Below are 16,989 nucleotides of genomic sequence, written 5' to 3'. Positions count from 1 at the left end.
AGGAGCGCCCTCGAGAAACAGTTGTCTTGGTCCACGGCAGCAGGTCTCACCATTCCATTCAACAACCACCTACTCGGTACCTTTCTTTTACATCTTGTTTTTAATCTCCCTCATTCATACATTCGTTCGATCAATCTGCAGTGAAAGGCTCTGGAGTCTCCTGCATAGCACACCCACTTTCACTTTTCTTGTCTTGTCTTGTCTTGTCTGCTCTGCTTGCTCAGCCGCTCGCTCGCTTACAGATTGATTACTGTCCCTTGACAGGTGGTTGTTGACCGTCAACCCCTTGCTCTATCAAATTGTCTGTGGTCTGGGCGACTTCAGTTGGCGCTGCGCGCTGGCATCCGCTTTGTGAACCGAGAACCCGGCTTCCTTCAAGCCTCTCTCCTCTCCTGTTCTCATTTGTTCGCGTGCTGCGCTTCCCGACGCCTCACGCCTCATCCCCAGACTTCTTCGCTGGTCGTTGAAGGGTTGCTTGCGCCTTTTCTCATCTTGCATCGCATCCATCTTGCGGCCTGCAGCTGAGACTGGTCGCTGCGTCCGTGTTGCATCCTGCACTCTGCAGCCAGGAAGCGGTCCTTGCATTGGATCCTTGGTCCTTGCGCTTCTATCCTGCTTCGGCCGTGGTCCTCGCCTCTTCCTTCCGTGGCCCCGTTAACTGTCGCCTTTACCGTTGTTGGCGTTGACAACCCCTGCACGCCTCCATATCCAGTCCACAGTTTGCTGCTGTAACGACCAACATCGCCAACGTCGCCCGCAACCGACAAAGGTCAAACCAACAAGGGGAAACCAACATTGCGACCCGGCTTCTTGGTGCTCGGTCCCAATTCCTCGCGTCACCCACGTGCACCTTGTGCTTCTGCGGCTTGAGTCGTCTCATCACAACCACCACCAATAGCGGCGAGTCCCTCCCGCTCGGCTCGGCTCTTGTTGTGTGCGTGCCTTGGACGCCATTGCCATCCCTGGCGCATCTCACTGCCCGTGTCTGCCCCCCGCAACCGACGGGGGTTCTGACGAGATTTGACAACGGTCTCTAATTAGTTGTCACGGGGGTCTCGGGAATCAGTTTTCGATTGACGAAGACTACAAGAGTGGGTGAGTTTTTCTGCCCAATTGGGTGTTGCCTGGCAAGCCGCACCGCTCCAAGTCGAGAGGCATTTGCATGGCGGCTATTAATACAATCTGAGTGACCAACAAGCTAATGGGAATGGCCAGGTGATTTGACTCAATCTCCCGTTTACCCTTGTGTTCCGTCTGGGGAATCACAAGGACGCGAGGTGACAAGACGAGATCGAGACGAAACTCGCGCTGCGACGTCATTTGTATCCTCCCTGTCGGGCCGGCCCCTGGTGGGTTTCTACTGCCTGAGCGAGATTGATCGGTTGCGACACACCTACCGGCCGGATTTCCTACTGTACGTGGACGCAGCGCAGCGCAGCGCACCTGTGGTACCCGTACCCGATACGGATACATCGACGGCATTGTTCGCATCTTCCGCTAGACTCCGCTTCTTCTCCGCCCTTTGACCCCCCCGTCGGACTTTGCAGCAGGGAGTTTCTGTTGCTATCGCCAGCTGACAAGGAAACGAGAGAAAGGGGTGACAAGCTGAACAAAAGGCTGGGCCAGCAGACAAAGTGGAAAAGCACGAGACAAAACTGGACGACGGCGAGACACATCGCGTGCTTGCTGCATCAACCCCCCGGTTTATTTGGTTTTTGATCCTTTTGGGGGTCCTTCTTCGCTTCTCTCGACTTCTAACCCACAAAAAGGAAAGACTTGGGCGGCTTCTGTTGATCAAGTCCACCAATTCCTTCGCCCCCCTCCAAGTCTATCCAAGTCTAGTCCACCTCTCCTCCACCAGCACCGGCAAAATGACAGGCGTGCTCTGTGCCGCGTCGCCCACGGCTCTCCACCCACCGCTTGGCAGCCCCCGGGAAGGCGGTTGCTTAACTCCTTCGTCTTCGTCCTGCCCTCTTATCCTTCGCAACCACAGCGCATTCGCCGACGACGTCGACAAGGATAAGATAGCACGGGGTACAGCTGAACAAGCGAATGTTGGCACACCGTTGCCATTGCCCTCCCCTTTGTCCTTGTCGTCGCCAGTTCGTGCAGGCCTGCCCAGGGACAGGGACACTATAAAACCTCACTCTCGGTCGCCCTCTGCCGCCGCTGTAGGAGACTGTGGACCCTCAAGTGCTGCTGCATTGTCATCTCCCCAAAAAGACACGGCTCTGTCAAACATAGCTTCACCATTCTCTCCTCCTTCAACTCTGCCTCCTTCTTCCCTTGCCTCATTTTCATCCTACGCCTCACTTCAGCCCCAGGCTCATCGGGCCAATCCTGCCCCGAAGGTTATGACCTCTTCGGTTTCCCGACAACATAAACCCGACGCTCTCTCGCTCGCGCTACCAGCTTCGCTCAACAACATGCTCTCATCCAGCGAGAAAATAGAATCTCAATCGCAATCTTCTTCAACCTCGTCTGCTACTTCGGCCCTGTCCAGCGCACCAAACGCTACAATGAATGCCTCCCGTGGCACTGCATCCTCGCAGAGCCTGACTGATGCGCTCAACGACCTGGCAAAATCCCGTTCAACCCCCACGACCCTTCCTACGCCCACTACTGCTCGGACTTACACTTCCACCACCAGCGCCGATACCACTTCTTCCGATGTAGCTGCGACAATCCTGGCCTCGACGCTGCAATCGCCATGCTTTTACCATCAGCGATTCGCAGATGCCGTCGACATCGGCAAGGTTCTGGAGGAGATTAAGAACGATGTCTCCATGTCGCATTCCCGTCTCGTCGCTACTGCGACCGGTGTTCGAGAAGTCTCGAAGCAACTTCAGCGTCGTCCTATCAAGCGTGCCGTCCGCAACATCATGATTGTCACCAAGGCGCGCGACAACCAGCTCGTCTACCTCACTCGCGAGCTCGCCGCCTGGCTCCTGCGAACCCCACGCTACGGCTCCGACCTCGGCGTCAACGTCTATGTCGACGCAAAGCTTCGTGGCTCCCGACGCTTCGATGCATCTGGACTGCTCGCCGAGAACCCGCGGTTCCAGCATATGCTCAAGTACTGGACTCCTGATTTGTGTTGGAGCCAACCCGAAAAGTTCGATCTCGTCCTGACCCTCGGCGGCGATGGTACCGTTCTTTTTACCTCTTGGCTGTTCCAGCGAATTGTCCCCCCTGTACTCTCATTCAGTCTCGGCAGCCTCGGCTTCATGACGACTTTTGAGTTTGAAAAGTACAAGGAGCACCTCAACAGAGTAATGGGTGACGATGGCATGAAGATCAACCTCCGCATGCGCTTCACCTGCACTGTTCACCGTAACAATCGTGGGTCTGGTGCCCGCGGCTCGGCACAGCCCGAGGAATCTGAGCAATTTGAGGTGCTCAATGAGCTCGTCATCGATCGAGGTCCTTCCCCTTATGTCTCAAACCTCGAGCTGTACGGCGACGACGAGCTTCTCACCGTTGTCCAGGCCGATGGCTGCATCTTCTCCACCCCTACAGGTTCCACTGCGTATTCTCTCTCCGCTGGTGGTGCTTTGGTGCATCCAGATATTCCTGCCATTCTTCTCACACCCATCTGCCCTCATACCCTTTCCTTCCGACCCATGGTCCTCTCTGATACCATGGCCCTTCGCGTCTCTGTTCCGCGCAACTCTCGCGCAACCGCTTATTGCGCTTTTGACGGCAAGGGTCGTCTTGAGCTTCGCCAGGGCGACCACGTCACCATCACGGCTTCTCAGTACCCGTTCCCCACGGTCACACGTACCGACACAGAGTGGTTCGACAGTGTGAGCCGCACTCTTCGCTGGAACGTGCGTGCCGCTGCACAGAAGCCTTTTGATGCCGACACCGCGGAGAACGACAATGAGGATGACTTTGGTTGGGATATCGATACCGACAGTGCCTGCTATGCGAGCGAAGAGGGCAGCGTCAGCGCAAGTCCCATCCGTCGCCAGATGAGCCTCCTTGGACTTTGAGGAAACACTCGAGCTCTCTGTTTGCCGCTAGCTGGCTTGTCGTATTGTTGGAAAGGGTTGGGCCCTGGCAAGGAGTTGTTGGCGTTTTGGTACATTTTTAATACTCTCTTTTGAGCACCCAGACATAGAGGGTGATGGAAAAACCTCAATCTGGCAGGAGGAAAGCCGGGATAGCAAGAATAAGAAGGATTGGTTTCTTAGACATTTAGATATCTACTACATACCTACCTAGACAATCAAGATATGGGCCCGAGGCCATATCCAACACCAATTTGGTGTCAACTATGCGCCATCAAGACCCCAGCTAAGAACGCGCTCCTAGGCTCCTAGTTATGCTTTTTTTAAGCTTAATAAACTCGGTGATGAACCCCCCTAGCCTCGATTTTCAGGTCTATGAGCCACATTAATCCATTGTGTCTCATCGTAGCGTGCATGTGTAGTCAGATATCACCGCTAGTCAATCCAGCACCAAGCCCAAGTACCAGGCGCTTCATAAGTTGATTATCATGTCAATCTTTGCATTCATTTCCATTCAAGAAGCTGGACCTTGGCTGTACCAAGTCAAGCATTCTCGGGCGAATGTCGATAATATCTACAGACCAAACCATCCGAGTAACCCAACCATCCGTACATAGCCCAGAGCCAATTCCCCACCATCATCAAGCCAGTACACTTAACAAAACACCATCCGTACCCGAACCGTTAAACCGAGACAATAGCAGGTCGTGTAAATGCAAACATTTTCGGTCACCCTTTCTGGGATCGTACTCCAGCAGCCTCCAACATGATATGAAAGTCATTCAGAGGCGTTCCTCCGTCCATTAAGTCCATGAGGTTCAATATAGCACACATCTCATCGCCAGGCACCCTGGCTCAGAGAGAGCAGTCCAGCCACGCAGTCCATGTCGGGCCTCTTGCTAGGGCTGACTGACCCTCGCATAAATCTATCCACTTCGTCTTCTCGGGGTGGCGGCCGCTTAAGCGTATCCTCGAAAATCTCCATGCCTTCCTTGATGATTGATCGAGGGCGAGCGGGCGCGGTATTGGCTCGATTTGCCAAGAGGCTAGGGCTCTTCTGTTCTTGAAGAGCTCGTCCGACTCGACGGGGGTTCTGGCTCTTGGGAGGCGGAGGTGGCAGAGGTCGTCGATAGGCATCCGATGGGTTACCATCCTCGTCCGGGCTCCAGTTCTCCTTATCCGAGTCCCCCGAAGGTGAAACCAGCATCGAGACCTTCACCTTGCCAAACTCCCTGTCGGCCTTCTCGGTGTCCTCGGTGTCCGCTTCAAATCGCGCCACGCTCGATCCGCTACGGTTCAGCTTGGCCTTCTTTGCCTGGTGGGATCGGTGAGGCTTTGGCATGGGAGCATTGCGCTTAGCGTTGCTCGGCTGAAGGATCCCGCTCGACGATCGAAGAAGACTGATTGCAGCGATGGCCGATCCATTCGACTCGTGCTCGGCCTGGGCTGTCAGCTCGTCACGGTTCTCAGCATCCGCACAGGACTCCCAAGCATGCACGTCACGAGACCGACCTCGCATAAGCCTTGGAGGCAGGGAGTTGGTAAGAGTTGTGATGGGAGGAAGAGTGATGGCTGGAATTGCGCTGTGGCTGCGTTGCAGGCTTCGTTGCCGCACCTGTGGCAGGCTTGGTGTGGTGGAAGACGGTCGAGGAGGGAGATCACGAGTGGGAGAGCCTTGGTTGGAAACCAGCTCTGCCTTGCCCTCTAGGGAGAGTGATAGGCGGACTTTGGACTGGGACTGGGGTTGGCTCATAGGCTGAGAGCCCTCGGATGTACACGAAGATGGCGGGAAAGGTTCAAATCTGCACCTGTTAGCTTCGAGTGCCGTGCAGAATAGCAAAGATGGCGTACCTGAAGGAGTCATCACCGCCACGGCCGAACGCGGGCGGGGTGGAAAAGGAGCTACCAACGTTGTTCCAACGGTTGGAGAGATATCCGATTTGGGAACTGGACATGGAACTGGACAGGGAACCATCATGGGATTCGTGAGAGAGGGCAGGGTCAATGCGGCTTGGGGTGATGTCGGGGAGCCGAGGGGTGCTCTCGTGGCGGTTAGAGATGGGAGTGCTATTCACAAGGTCTGAGTGGGAGCGCGGCATGGAAGGAGTCTGGGTGAGAGTTCGGGGAGAGGCTGAGATGGGATCCGTGACTCGAGAACTGGCGGGGTCGGATGCTGGGAAGGTCTTTTCAGGTTTACTCGGGGTAGTGTTCGTGATTGGGTCGGAGGAGATGACGTGCATGGCCCCATATCGAAGGGCAGCAACTTCTTGAGGAGAGAGAGGGCGAGATTTCCTTCTATCATTTTGTCTTCGGTTCTGGAACCAGATCTAGAAGGGATCATGTCAGTTGGGTGTTCTAAAGACCATTGAATGACGCGTGGTGAGTGTGGACACGAAATGCAGGCATTGCCATTGGAGCCATCAAGGAGGGACGATCGGAGGGTCCGCCATACCTGAACTTCTTTCTCATTTAATGACACGCGCTGGACGATCTCCAGACGCGCCTGCTTGTCGGGCTTGGGGTTGTTGCTGTATGCCTCTTCGAGAATCATTTTGTCTTTGGCCCTGCATGCGATTGATGCAAAATTAGCTCAGTCCAACGTCGAGGAGGGTGGCCGCAGAAACGGCTGTGGCTTGGCGGGCATCGTCGACATACGCAGTACGTTTTCGCTTTCCCTTGGGATGCTTCTCAGTCTCTGGTGCAGGCCGGGGTACTGCTGCATCGACCAGAGGGGGGAGGCTCTGGGGCGTGACGACGGGCTCATGGTGGTTGGGAGCCGAAACAGCGTGCTTGTCGGGCGTGGCGGCGACGAAGGGGGAGTTTGCGGAAGTGGCCATGATCGCGGGCGGGAAGAGGGTGATGGAAATGGCCTTATTGGAGAGGAATATGCATCCCTAGGAGGGCGGTCAAAGAGGAGGCGATTCGAGATTGATGGATGGGAGGATGATGTCGTGGCGAGGTGAGGTGAGCGAGCGCGAGGCAGATGCGGGCGTAGAGATGGAAGGTGGGTTTGAGTAATGAAGAATGGGAGGAAGAATGAAAAGGGAAAGGAAGGGAAAAGAGAAAGAATAGAGAAGAGGTTGTCGTCAAGTCAAGTCGTTGGTGCGTGCAGCTGGGCTGGAGCGACGTGTGGGCGTGGGACGTACGTGAGGCGTGGACGTGGAACCGCGGAGAGGAGGAATGTCAAATGGGCATGCTTCAAAACGAGGCGGCCCCAGCCCATCCCATCGTCCCTTCCCTTTTTTCCAAGGCCCTTGTGTGGCTCCAGGCTCCCTGTGGCTCCCCCTCCCCTACCCCCCTCCCCCTCCAGGAAAAAAGCACCTGGGTCCCTCTGTCTTGGGCGCTTCTCTGCTCCGCGTTTTTTTCCCTAGCCCTGTTTCTGACCAATCCCGCCACGCGCCTGGCGCTACTGTATCCCAATCGGGCAACCCTGTAAACACGCGTTGCACGTGCCCCCCTGTCACCTCTTGTATTTATCGCTGCAGCTTCAGTGGGTTGGCCGCTGAAAGTATTCGCTGAGAGAAAAAAACAGAACAACAAAGGTTCTCGTCCCAACCTCCCAGCCTTCGACATTTTCTGCTCGGCTCTTTTCTTTACGAATCGTCTAGTCTTTCCCGCCATTTCAGTTTACTAAACAAGATGTTTGACCGTCTTTTTGAAGAGACGCGATGAATGATGTATATATATGTGGGCTTGTGTACCGAGGAGTCTTGTGTGTCGCGCCTCGTATTGTTTTTTCCTCTTGTTGTTTGTTGTGCATTGGCTTGTTTTGAGGTAGATACGAGAGGAGCTGACTCGTCCCCATACAAAGTACATCAAATCATCACAAATGGATGTTTTTCAGATGCATCTCCCCCGCAACGACCATAAAAAGACGCGCTTTTCCACCAACAACGCGTGCACACATTGAGACATAACTCTATTTTGCTGAGATGATCCATTAAAAGTCGTATACACGCTTGTTGTCCACATCCATCTTGAATCCACTGGTGTGCTGTCTGTACATCCCATCGGAGAGCCCTCCTCATTCTTCTTCTCGTCCGAGTCATTCCCCTCTTTGAGCTGAAAAGGACACGGCGCCAAAGGATCATTCAACTCGTTGCAGGTGATCATTACTTGCATCTCAGTCCATCCCACATGTCCAATCTTGTTGACAGCAATAAAAAACAATGACAACCGCCATGCAGTCCACTCATCTGGGTCTGTTTAAATCACACCCATTCCCATCATCCATGATTGATCCATCCGTCCTTGCTTTGCTCCCCATCTTTGCCCCACGCGTCAGTGAACGGCTTTAATGATCCCGGGGGCCATCTCATGGCCGTGTTCATTGACACCCCTGCTTCATTAAGTGGCTGCATACGCCGTCTCCAGGGGTGCTGCTGCGCGCCATCCCATCCATGGATCCCATCCATTTAACTAAATCACGGCGCCAAGGCTAATCTCGAATTCATTCTTCCATCAACACGGATCCCTGCCTCGTCGGTCCTGGCCATCTAATTCTTTTACAAGTCGCGTTCCAGAATGTATTTGCCATGTTTGAGACGACAAGATGAAGGTGCTACTATCTGCCTCAAAGTCGCCGCCCATCTCATGACAGCGCCGTATAGCCACCCACCCTGACTCTGTTTTGATGGGGCACTCTAGGCGCGTCTCAGCTCTGCCTGCTGCATCAAAAAGTAAATAACAAGAGCTGAGGATGTTTTCGGAACACCCTCAACGGCGATCCCCGAGCCACCACTCAACGTTGCCGTTATGAATAACGCAATCACGTCAGTGTGGCTGCATCGAATGCAGAGAAGCATCCATTGCATTGCCTGGCGTCTGGTGCCAAGTTGTGAAGCTGGATATTGTTTGCCGTAGGGTAGATACCACAGATGGGCTATCGAGTTTTCTTCCAGTCCCATCAATCAACAATGAATATCTGCAGACGATATATTAGGTCAACATTGAACAACAAGCTCGGACATGTTTTCATGCTTCTCGAAACGCAAGTCTTGTTTAGGCATTCATTGTCCAATCATCCACAAGATGCAGACCGCCTGGTCCGTTGGTGACACCAGGTCTGCATCAAGCTCCGCCCTCACAAGCTCTGGTCCATGTATATCTGCACAGAGCTGCAGGACAGTCCTCTTCGGTGCATTAAACATCACCCTGATCAAACAGTGGCCCGATCTAGAGCCCAACTGCCAGCAATCCTTCCAAATTGCTCAAGGGATAGAAAGCCTCGAGACTGCCCTCGGTGAAACACCTACTCACTTTGCCCCGGACAACCAGGTCTCACTCATCACTTAAGTACCAAGCCTCTTAAATGCTCAATGGTCTTTGTCTTAGCCAAGCCACGCAAACTTGGCCCTGGGTGCTGTTTTGAAGGAAGTCTAGCTAAACTAAATAGGACACTGCTCTCTGCAGTGGCACTGTCCCTTCTGCCTCATCAAAGAGAGGCATAGCGGCCAATCTTTTGTGCCGCCCCATAATCACGCTGCTGTAAACTCCAGGACTTTCGCCCCGTTCCTCATAAATGGTCATTCCGGCTGCCAATGTGCCATCCTCAAACACTGCCCGCGTGCCGTTCCTTTGGCACCCGGCAGCATCCTCCTCAACAAAGTATCCCGTGACCGCACGAGTCATTTACAGATCATCGTCGGAAAGCTCGCCAGGCAGAGGCATGGCGGCGGCCTCGTCCATCTCCTTGCGGTACTCCTCCAGGAGCTTCTCGTCGACCTGAGCAGTGGGGGGAGCAAGGGCGGGAGCAGCAACGAACTCCTGCAAACTTGATTAGTATCTGAGCTCCACACCACGTGAGCAAGAAAAAAAGCAAAAGGACTTACAAGCTGAGGGTTGCCGACAAGCTTGCGAGCGAGCCAGAGGAAGGGCTTCTCGAAGTTGTAGTTGGACTTGGCGGAAATGTCGTAGTACTGGAGGTTCTTCTTTCGGTGGAAGGTGATGGTCTTGGCCTTGACCTTTCGCTCCTTCACATCGACCTTGTTACCGCAGAGAACGATGGGGATGTTCTCACAGACACGGACGAGATCGCCTATCATGAAATCGTTAGCGAGGCCCTTGATAGTGCGGACAGGGTCGACTTACGGTGCCAGTTGGGGACGTTCTTGTAGGTAATGCGGGAGGTGACATCGAACATGATGATACCGCACTGGCCGTTGATGTAGTAACCGTCACGGAGACCACCGAACTTCTCCTGACCGGCGGTATCCCAAACGTCGAACTGGATCTGGCCGAAGTTCTGGTACATGGGTTAGCGCCCCGCACAGGTCCAACGTGGGGTTCAAGCAAAGACTTACGGTGGTGAAGCCCAGAGGGTGAACCTCGACACCGAGGGTGGCCATGTACTTCTTCTCGAATTCACCAGTCAAGTGGCGCTTGACGAAGGTGGTCTATCGTCAGAAGGTATGGTTAGTCGCTGTTGATGGCATGGGTTGCAAGGGATCGCTCCACGTCTCTCGGGATTCGACTAGGGCGGAGGGGAAAGCTCGGCGACCGTCGACGATATCGCGAAAGAGGCGCTGCGTCATGGAATCCTACACACCTTTCCGGTACCACCATCGCCGACAAGCACGAGCTTGAAGGTGGGGGTCTGCTGCTCAGCCATCTTGATGGTCGGGCCTGTGGTGTTGTAGCGACAGGTAGGAGAGGATGTAAACAAGCGGGGTGCTGCGATGATGCGGGAGTTAGCTGGGTGCAAAGCGGGCGGCACGGCGCAAGAGAGTGTCGTTCGAGGTGATGAACTGGAAGAGAGTCCAAGGGAAGCGAGGAGATGGGGACTCTAAATACCTGGAGAGCGTCGCTGGGGGTGGGTACGAGGTTGATTGACGAACTTTCAAAGAGAGCTGGTCAACCTGATGTTTTGAAGGCGGCGGGGAACTCTTTGGGCAGGGGAAGGGCCTCAAAGCGAAAAATTCAGTCGCCCCAGGGTGGGCTGCCTGCACGTGATATTGCAGCACGGATCCATGACGGCGGAAAAGGCTGCCCACTCACTGCCAGCGATTCAGCGTCACCATGGCCTGCTATCGCCGTCACCGCCTGGAACATTCCACTCTTGCCATTGGGCACCGCCGAGTTGACTCGGTCGCGCGCCTTCTCCTGTTCGCTGCGGCTTGCTCCGCGGGCGGTGCGCCGGGCTGCCTGCTGGTGCCTTGGGTTTGGCTACAGTACCTGGGTACCTGCTGCCCTGAGTTGGGCTGCCCAGGCCTTGCTCGCTCCCAACAAAGAAATCCATCCATGTAAGGTGACATTTCAAGCGGTCTATCGGCAGCTTTACCCAGCTCGTCTTTCCTTTTGTCATCGTAGATCGGTCCAGCGGCGGCCTGCTCTCGGGACACTGCCATGTTGACTTGCTTGCATGTGTTTAGTCAGCCCTTTCCCAGTAAGGGTCCAGGCAGCCTTTAGGTAGCAATGGTAGAGGCAATCTCGAGAGTCTGATTCGAAGATCTCGTGCTCGGCCGCAATCATCACCTTATCGGAAACAAGAGCGTCCTCCTTGCCAGCGAGCTCACTCTTCTCTGCTTACATGGGTTCCACTCCTGTGATCAACAGGAAGATAAAATCAGATTCTTTAATCCGTCGATCTACGCTTGCACGCGTTCGCAGAAAAACACAACATACTGAGTCAATGATCTCTATTTTCTAAGGCAAATAAAGGTCCCTAAATATAATACATAAAACACTCAAAGATTTATGATACTATTACTTAGTTTTATCTCTTATTTAGCACATAATTAGATTGTTATGTGAGTACTCTTTGTTGAGTGCAAACGTTCGAACATTTGATAAACTGCACGTTACTTGATCGATTGCTACTTGTCCTTAGCTACCTTGTTTATGTTTGTCATGTTTAACACATTAATATTGGCATTATGATGCGAATGCTAAGCATCCCTTAACCTCTCCGTTAATGTCTAAAGTCCCAAGTGCTTTGTAATCATGAACTGCGCCGCGCCGCGATGCGATACCTTATGTAAGGCACCTAGATTGGCTGTTGACTTGGCATCAAATCACTGGGACATCAAAGTCAAAGTAGACAACACATTAGGCTCCCAATGTTGGGTCAAATGATGCTCATGGATGGACTTCCTTTTGCATTGTTGCTGTCATGATACCTTATCGTACATTATGTGAGCAAATCTTCAAGGTCATATTTCGCCTTGCAAATTTCCTTGGATACGCCTTGGCCTGTCCTTGCGTACATTGCCTGCTCATGCCTACAGAGGCAAGATATGACAGCCCAACATTCCTCGACCACCCCAATCCTTTCTCGGGGTGAGAGTCAAGCGTAGCTCTTGTTGCTCTGCCACGCCTGTCAAGCGGGATACCTTGATAAAAATGTTGCTCTGACGCAAGATTAGCTGGCATGCTCGGGTTGCTACGGCATCATGACCACTCACTCCTTCATTCCCTTGTACACACTCTGCTACCTTCTTGAGGTTGTCATGATTGGCCCGATTAACGTAGCCAAAGTTTCGAATCTCGTCACCTGGCTTAAGACCTGCGCTCTCTGCTGGACTTCCCGCGGCGACGGTATTGACTTTGGCGAACGGAGGATCCAAGGGTGCGGAATAAGAGTCTGGCAAAATGGGTTGGGTGCCAGAGCTCGGAGCTGGCTCGGCATCGTTTTCATCAAGGCTGGCGAAATGCTCATGCAGGAACTTTTCGATCCGGGTCATGAGAGCCGTGTAGTCGTTCCTCAAACGGATTATTCTGGCCCTTGTGGTTCGAACTATGGAACGATTAGTTGGGAGATGCTAAGCATGACTTGGAAGCCATACTCTGTGCAACATCAAGGTCTGCACGAGGGAATCCATCTCTGGTCAAGAGAGGTGTGTTCATGTCCACTCCATGCTGAGTTTCTTGTTAGCACATGATACCGCAGGCTCAAGTGTTGAACATAGGTACCGAGTCAAGCACTCCGCCGAGCGCCTTGAGTTCGGCCTCAATATCATCCTTCTTTCGCTCCAACTCAGCGAAGCTCAGATGCCCCGCATCGCCGTTGGTAATAGAAGCGCTGGTTTCCCCAGAGGGCACGGTCGGGGCGTGTAGAGTATTCATCTTGAGATAGTCCTTGACTCGGACAGACAATCAGCGACAAACGAGATGGATGTTGAATAAGAAACGGATTTCATCCCAGGCTGCGATTGGTGACGCGCCTTTGCTGAGGCTTCAGTGGTTGCACAGCGCAAGCTCCCCTAGAAAGCCTGCGGGGCAGGCCCTTCGTTTGAAGCTCAGCTGCTCAGGGAGCTCCTGCTGTGAAAGTGAACAAAGGTGGTCCGTGCACCACCCGACCACGGCGCTGCCTCCGCTGCTTGTCTCGTGGACTCGAGCCTGTGCTCAGCGACGTCACTTTTTCATCCCAGCAGCAGCTTTTTTCCCAACAACGCGCCCCCTTTCGACACAGAAATTGACATTGCGATTCGACCCAACATGGCTACCGGAGTGGATGCGCGGCTTTTGAAGTCGACCAAGTTCCCGCCCGAGTTTAGCCAGAAGGTTGATATGCAAAAGGTCAATCTCCAGGTCATGAAGAAGTGAGTGCTCCTGGGTCCATCGCGCTTCTGATCCCCGTGCTAACGTGTCTGGCTAGATGGATCGCGGGCAAGATATCCGATATCCTTGGGAACGAAGACGACGTGGTGATTGAGCTTTGCTTTAATCTGATCGAAGGCCCGCGATACGTACGGCTAACCTCTCCTGACCTTCCTTGAACACATGCTGATGGTTTCGCCGATAGCCAGACATCAAGTCACTCCAGATCCAACTCACGGGCTTCCTCGATAAAGATACAGCGTCTTTCTGCAAAGACCTATGGAAATTACTGTTGAGCGCCCAGGCCAGTCCTCAAGGCGTGCCTAAGGAGCTCCTCGAAGCTAAAAAGCTGGAGCTCATCCAGGAAAAGGTACGTTGAGACAGCAGCCACCTGCGTATCTCCAATCTAAACCAAATCTTCTACAGATTGAAGCCGATCGTGCCGCAGAGAGCGCCAAGAAGAGGCGAGATGACTGGGATCGCCGTGATCGCGAAGTAGCCGACCTCAAAGATCGCGATCGTCGAGATCGAGCATCGGCTCGTGGTGATACCTGGCAAGGGCGACGAGGCGACCGCGAATTCGATAATCGAGGAAGAGGAGGCTTCAGGAGAGGAGGTGGGAGGTCTCGATCTCCGGGTCCCCGCTTCCGTGACTCGAGGGACTCCTACGGTCGCGACAGTTACGTCCCTCGTGGGAGGCGCGGCGGCGGTAGAGCTGGACCTGGTCGGCGAAGGTCTCCTGCTCGATCGCCTTCAGCATCTGGCTCATCTCGATCGAACTCGCGCGGCCGTAGTGCGTCGCGCAGTACCAACAAATCTGACAGCCGGCGACGACCCTCATCACCCGGAAGACGCAGAGACGGGCGAAAGAGATCACGATCACCCGGAGGCGATACCTACCGAGGTCGAGCAAACCGTCGAAATGATGGAGGGCGTAGAGCTGCTGCATCTCGCTCTGTATCTTCTGAGCGACGTTCTCCTTCGCCAAAGCGAAGACGATACTCTTCTTCAAGAAGCCGATCGGTAGATCGCCGGAGACGTCGTTCAAGATCCGCGTCTTCTTCAAGGTCCAGGGGTACTTCTTTGTCTCGTAGCCGAAGTCGGGGCCGAGGTCGCAGTCCCAGTGACAGTCGCAGCCGCAGCCGTTCCAGCAGTGCGGCACACGACCGAAGGTCAAAAGGCAAGGGCCGAAGAGACGACTCTTCAGACAGGGAGGACGACCGACGCCGGCAAAGGCAACCCAGCCCTGGGCGACGTGGCCAACGTCAAGCAAAGAGACGGGAATCGCCCAGCGGTCGACGACGCAATAGTTCTTCAGCTTCTTCACGCTCAAGGACCAGAGACAAGTTAGCTGATGTTTCCGAAGATGAATCTCGTGCCCCACCAACCAAGCCCGAGGCAGAGCCCGCGACATCTACTTGACGAGAGGTTAGTCTGGGCATGAAAATGTTGGGGGGCAAGGTGCTGATTCTTGTCGATAACCAGCGGTAGAGTCTTGGCCAACTACAGCCATCCATGAATCCATGCCTATGGCAGGAAAGATGAGAACCATCCGAGAGCGTCTCTTCAGGGATCGAAGCTAACAACAACGCAAGTGCTGCGCAGTGGCATCCTTCACACCGATTGCTCGTGGCTAGGTATATATAGTGTTTGGGGTTGGGGCGTGAAAAGGGGGAATTGGGTCAAAAGCAGAATGGGGTTTATCTAGAGTAATAAATAAAAGAACATGATTTTGGAACGTTGTGATAATCACTGACTGGAGGAGATGGTTGTTTGCCTTTCACGATGGCAGCATCTCCAGGTCTGTTGGAGAGGTTATAGACACCATTCCGAAGTCCACGTGACACCGAACTCGCTACAATGGTTGCTCACAACCATCATCTTCCGTAGTATAGTGGTCAGTATGCAAGCTTGTCATATACAACGCGCTTGAGACCCGGGTTCAATTCCCGGCGGGAGAGTACGCCCCATGTGTAACACATGAATTTATCTTTTTGGTGCTTGGAGGAAGAATGGGATGGTTGAGATGCCTCCATGTCTTTTTGGTGATGGTGTTTGGGCTTTGCGCCTGTGGTTCAAACATAAGCGCGAAGATCCACTTTACATTTGACGCGCATGACGCGGAAGTTAAGCGCCTCTAGCCGCGCCCCGCGATTTCAACCGGAGGCAGCCTAACTTGATTTCCTTTGCTGAACACGACTTCGACCTTTGTCGCATTTCACCAGCGCGTTGCGATACCGATCCGAACGATTTGAGACCATCTTATAGATTGAGTGGATGGCAGAAAGGAAGGCTGGAAACGCTGTTGGATCGGGGGCCGGGCAGGTGACCATGTCCGAGTACAAGAAGGCGCAAGCCCGCGTGCGGGATCTTGTTGAGAAGCGCAGGCTTCTTGAGAGGCGCTTGGTGAGTTCAAATCGCAGATGGCTGCGAAAAGTGCTTGTTTTGACTCTCTGATAGACGCAGGTTGAAGACGGCATCGCTCAGAAGGAGACTGCCTACCTCGACAGCACACCGAGCGGCAACATCATCACGGGCTTCGACAACTACATGAAGGGAACCAGTGGCGCGGCAGCACAGCGACGCAAGGCTGGAACTATGGAGCAGAACCGAGTGTTTTCAAGATCATCCATCTCGTACCGACCGAACAACCTGGAAGGCATCGCTCCTGGATCAGGAGGTTCAACGCCAGCTTCAGGCGTGACACCCTCGTCAGCCGCGTTCCGAGACGGAGCCTCGAACCACCCGACGCCGACATCGGCAACTGCTGGTAAGAACGCGAACAAGTCGAAGAAGAAGACGGTGGACCACGAGGATAGCGAGAACGACACGGCAGCGAGCAAGAAGCGAACAAACTTTGGAGCCCAACGGAGGTAAAGCATCAATGGAAATGTGTTTGTAAGAATGGACTGGGCCTGGCGTTTTGGACTTGAATTAGAATTACGGCTTTGAAGCGGCGTTTGGGAGGGTAGTTGTTTGGTAGCTAGATGTCCAACAGAGGCCTTTGAACGAGCTGCCTCTTATGGATAGTGTCACGCGACACTTATTCGTCCTTCTAATGCTCTGAAAGAGTGTAACCCTGGCATCAGATGTGCATTGTTTACTGGAACTGAAGAGGGTAATTCGCAACAGAGAGATTTGATTGACGCGAACCTGAAGCCGTGATGGCACTAGCAGGGACATGATGGGCAATTGAGTCTACTGGAGGCGGTCAGAGTGAAGTTACCGAGGCCTACTTTATCAAGAGAATGCTTGATGCTTTGAGGCTATCCCGTGCTCCCTTGGAGGTTGGGAATGGAACCGACGTGGTACCAACCACCTGGCAACAGGGTTATCGAGAGCTAGAGATGGAGCTAACGAGCTCCAAACTGGGGGAGAGGGACCTAGTTCTAGAAGCAACGCCACCCGGATCAAGGAAAAAACGAGACATAAGGACGAA

General features: G+C 53.7%; 5 protein-coding genes across 5 annotated transcripts; 2 read left to right on the top strand and 3 right to left on the bottom strand.

The window, feature by feature from the left end:
• Nucleotides 1-2,699: 2,699 nt before the first annotated feature.
• Nucleotides 2,700-3,995, top strand: NECHADRAFT_2154 (uncharacterized protein; the record flags this gene model as incomplete). Its single annotated transcript, XM_003054147.2, has 1 exon — nt 2,700-3,995. A coding segment is annotated over one exon (1,296 nt), but the record flags the coding sequence as incomplete, so codon positions are not given.
• An 853-nt stretch (nt 3,996-4,848) lies between these two features.
• On the bottom strand, nt 4,849-7,001 carry NECHADRAFT_98757 (uncharacterized protein; the record flags this gene model as incomplete). Its single annotated transcript, XM_003053436.1, has 4 exons — nt 6,669-7,001; nt 6,466-6,577; nt 5,865-6,340; nt 4,849-5,821 (listed from the first exon to the last, which is right to left on the bottom strand). The coding sequence occupies exons 1-4, from the start codon at nt 6,848-6,850 to the stop codon at nt 4,849-4,851; spliced, it is 1,743 nt and encodes a 580-aa protein (XP_003053482.1). The 5' UTR covers nt 6,851-7,001.
• Nucleotides 7,002-9,322: 2,321 nt separating this feature from the next.
• NECHADRAFT_65563 (uncharacterized protein) lies at nt 9,323-10,879 on the bottom strand. Its single transcript, XM_003053435.1, has 6 exons — nt 10,806-10,879; nt 10,561-10,685; nt 10,316-10,408; nt 10,104-10,257; nt 9,845-10,050; nt 9,323-9,779 (listed from the first exon to the last, which is right to left on the bottom strand). Exons 2-6 carry the CDS (start codon nt 10,621-10,623, stop codon nt 9,645-9,647), a joined length of 651 nt encoding a protein of 216 aa, XP_003053481.1. The 5' UTR covers nt 10,624-10,685; nt 10,806-10,879; the 3' UTR covers nt 9,323-9,644.
• Nucleotides 10,880-14,154: 3,275 nt separating this feature from the next.
• NECHADRAFT_74665 (uncharacterized protein) lies at nt 14,155-14,964 on the bottom strand (the record flags this gene model as incomplete). Its single annotated transcript, XM_003053434.1, has 1 exon — nt 14,155-14,964. One exon carries the CDS (start codon nt 14,962-14,964, stop codon nt 14,155-14,157), a length of 810 nt encoding a protein of 269 aa, XP_003053480.1.
• A 917-nt stretch (nt 14,965-15,881) lies between these two features.
• On the top strand, nt 15,882-16,427 carry NECHADRAFT_74664 (uncharacterized protein; the record flags this gene model as incomplete). Its single annotated transcript, XM_003054146.1, has 2 exons — nt 15,882-15,956; nt 16,011-16,427. 2 exons carry the CDS (start codon nt 15,882-15,884, stop codon nt 16,425-16,427), a joined length of 492 nt encoding a protein of 163 aa, XP_003054192.1.
• Nucleotides 16,428-16,989: the final 562 nt, after the last annotated feature.

Source organism: Fusarium vanettenii (genome assembly GCF_000151355.1).
Source record: "Fusarium vanettenii 77-13-4 chromosome 1 genomic scaffold NECHAsca_1_chr1_3_0, whole genome shotgun sequence".
In the NCBI taxonomy this organism is placed as follows: domain Eukaryota; kingdom Fungi; phylum Ascomycota; class Sordariomycetes; order Hypocreales; family Nectriaceae; genus Fusarium; species Fusarium vanettenii.
This window is presented reverse-complemented; position numbering and strand designations above follow the sequence as displayed.

What these genes read in the sequence shown, in the direction of transcription:
- NECHADRAFT_65563 (XM_003053435.1), bottom strand. Translation starts at nt 10,623, where the DNA reads ATGGCTGAGCAGCAGACCCCCACCTTCAAGCTCGTGCTTGTCGGCGAT. An exon ending in ACCCTCTGGGCTTCACCACC is followed by an intron (nt 10,258 to 10,315) that starts GTAAGTCTTTGC and finishes CCCATGTACCAG; the next exon opens with AACTTCGGCCAGATCCAGTT. An exon ending in TTGTCGGCAACCCTCAGCTT is followed by an intron (nt 9,780 to 9,844) that starts GTAAGTCCTTTT and finishes TCAAGTTTGCAG; the next exon opens with GAGTTCGTTGCTGCTCCCGC.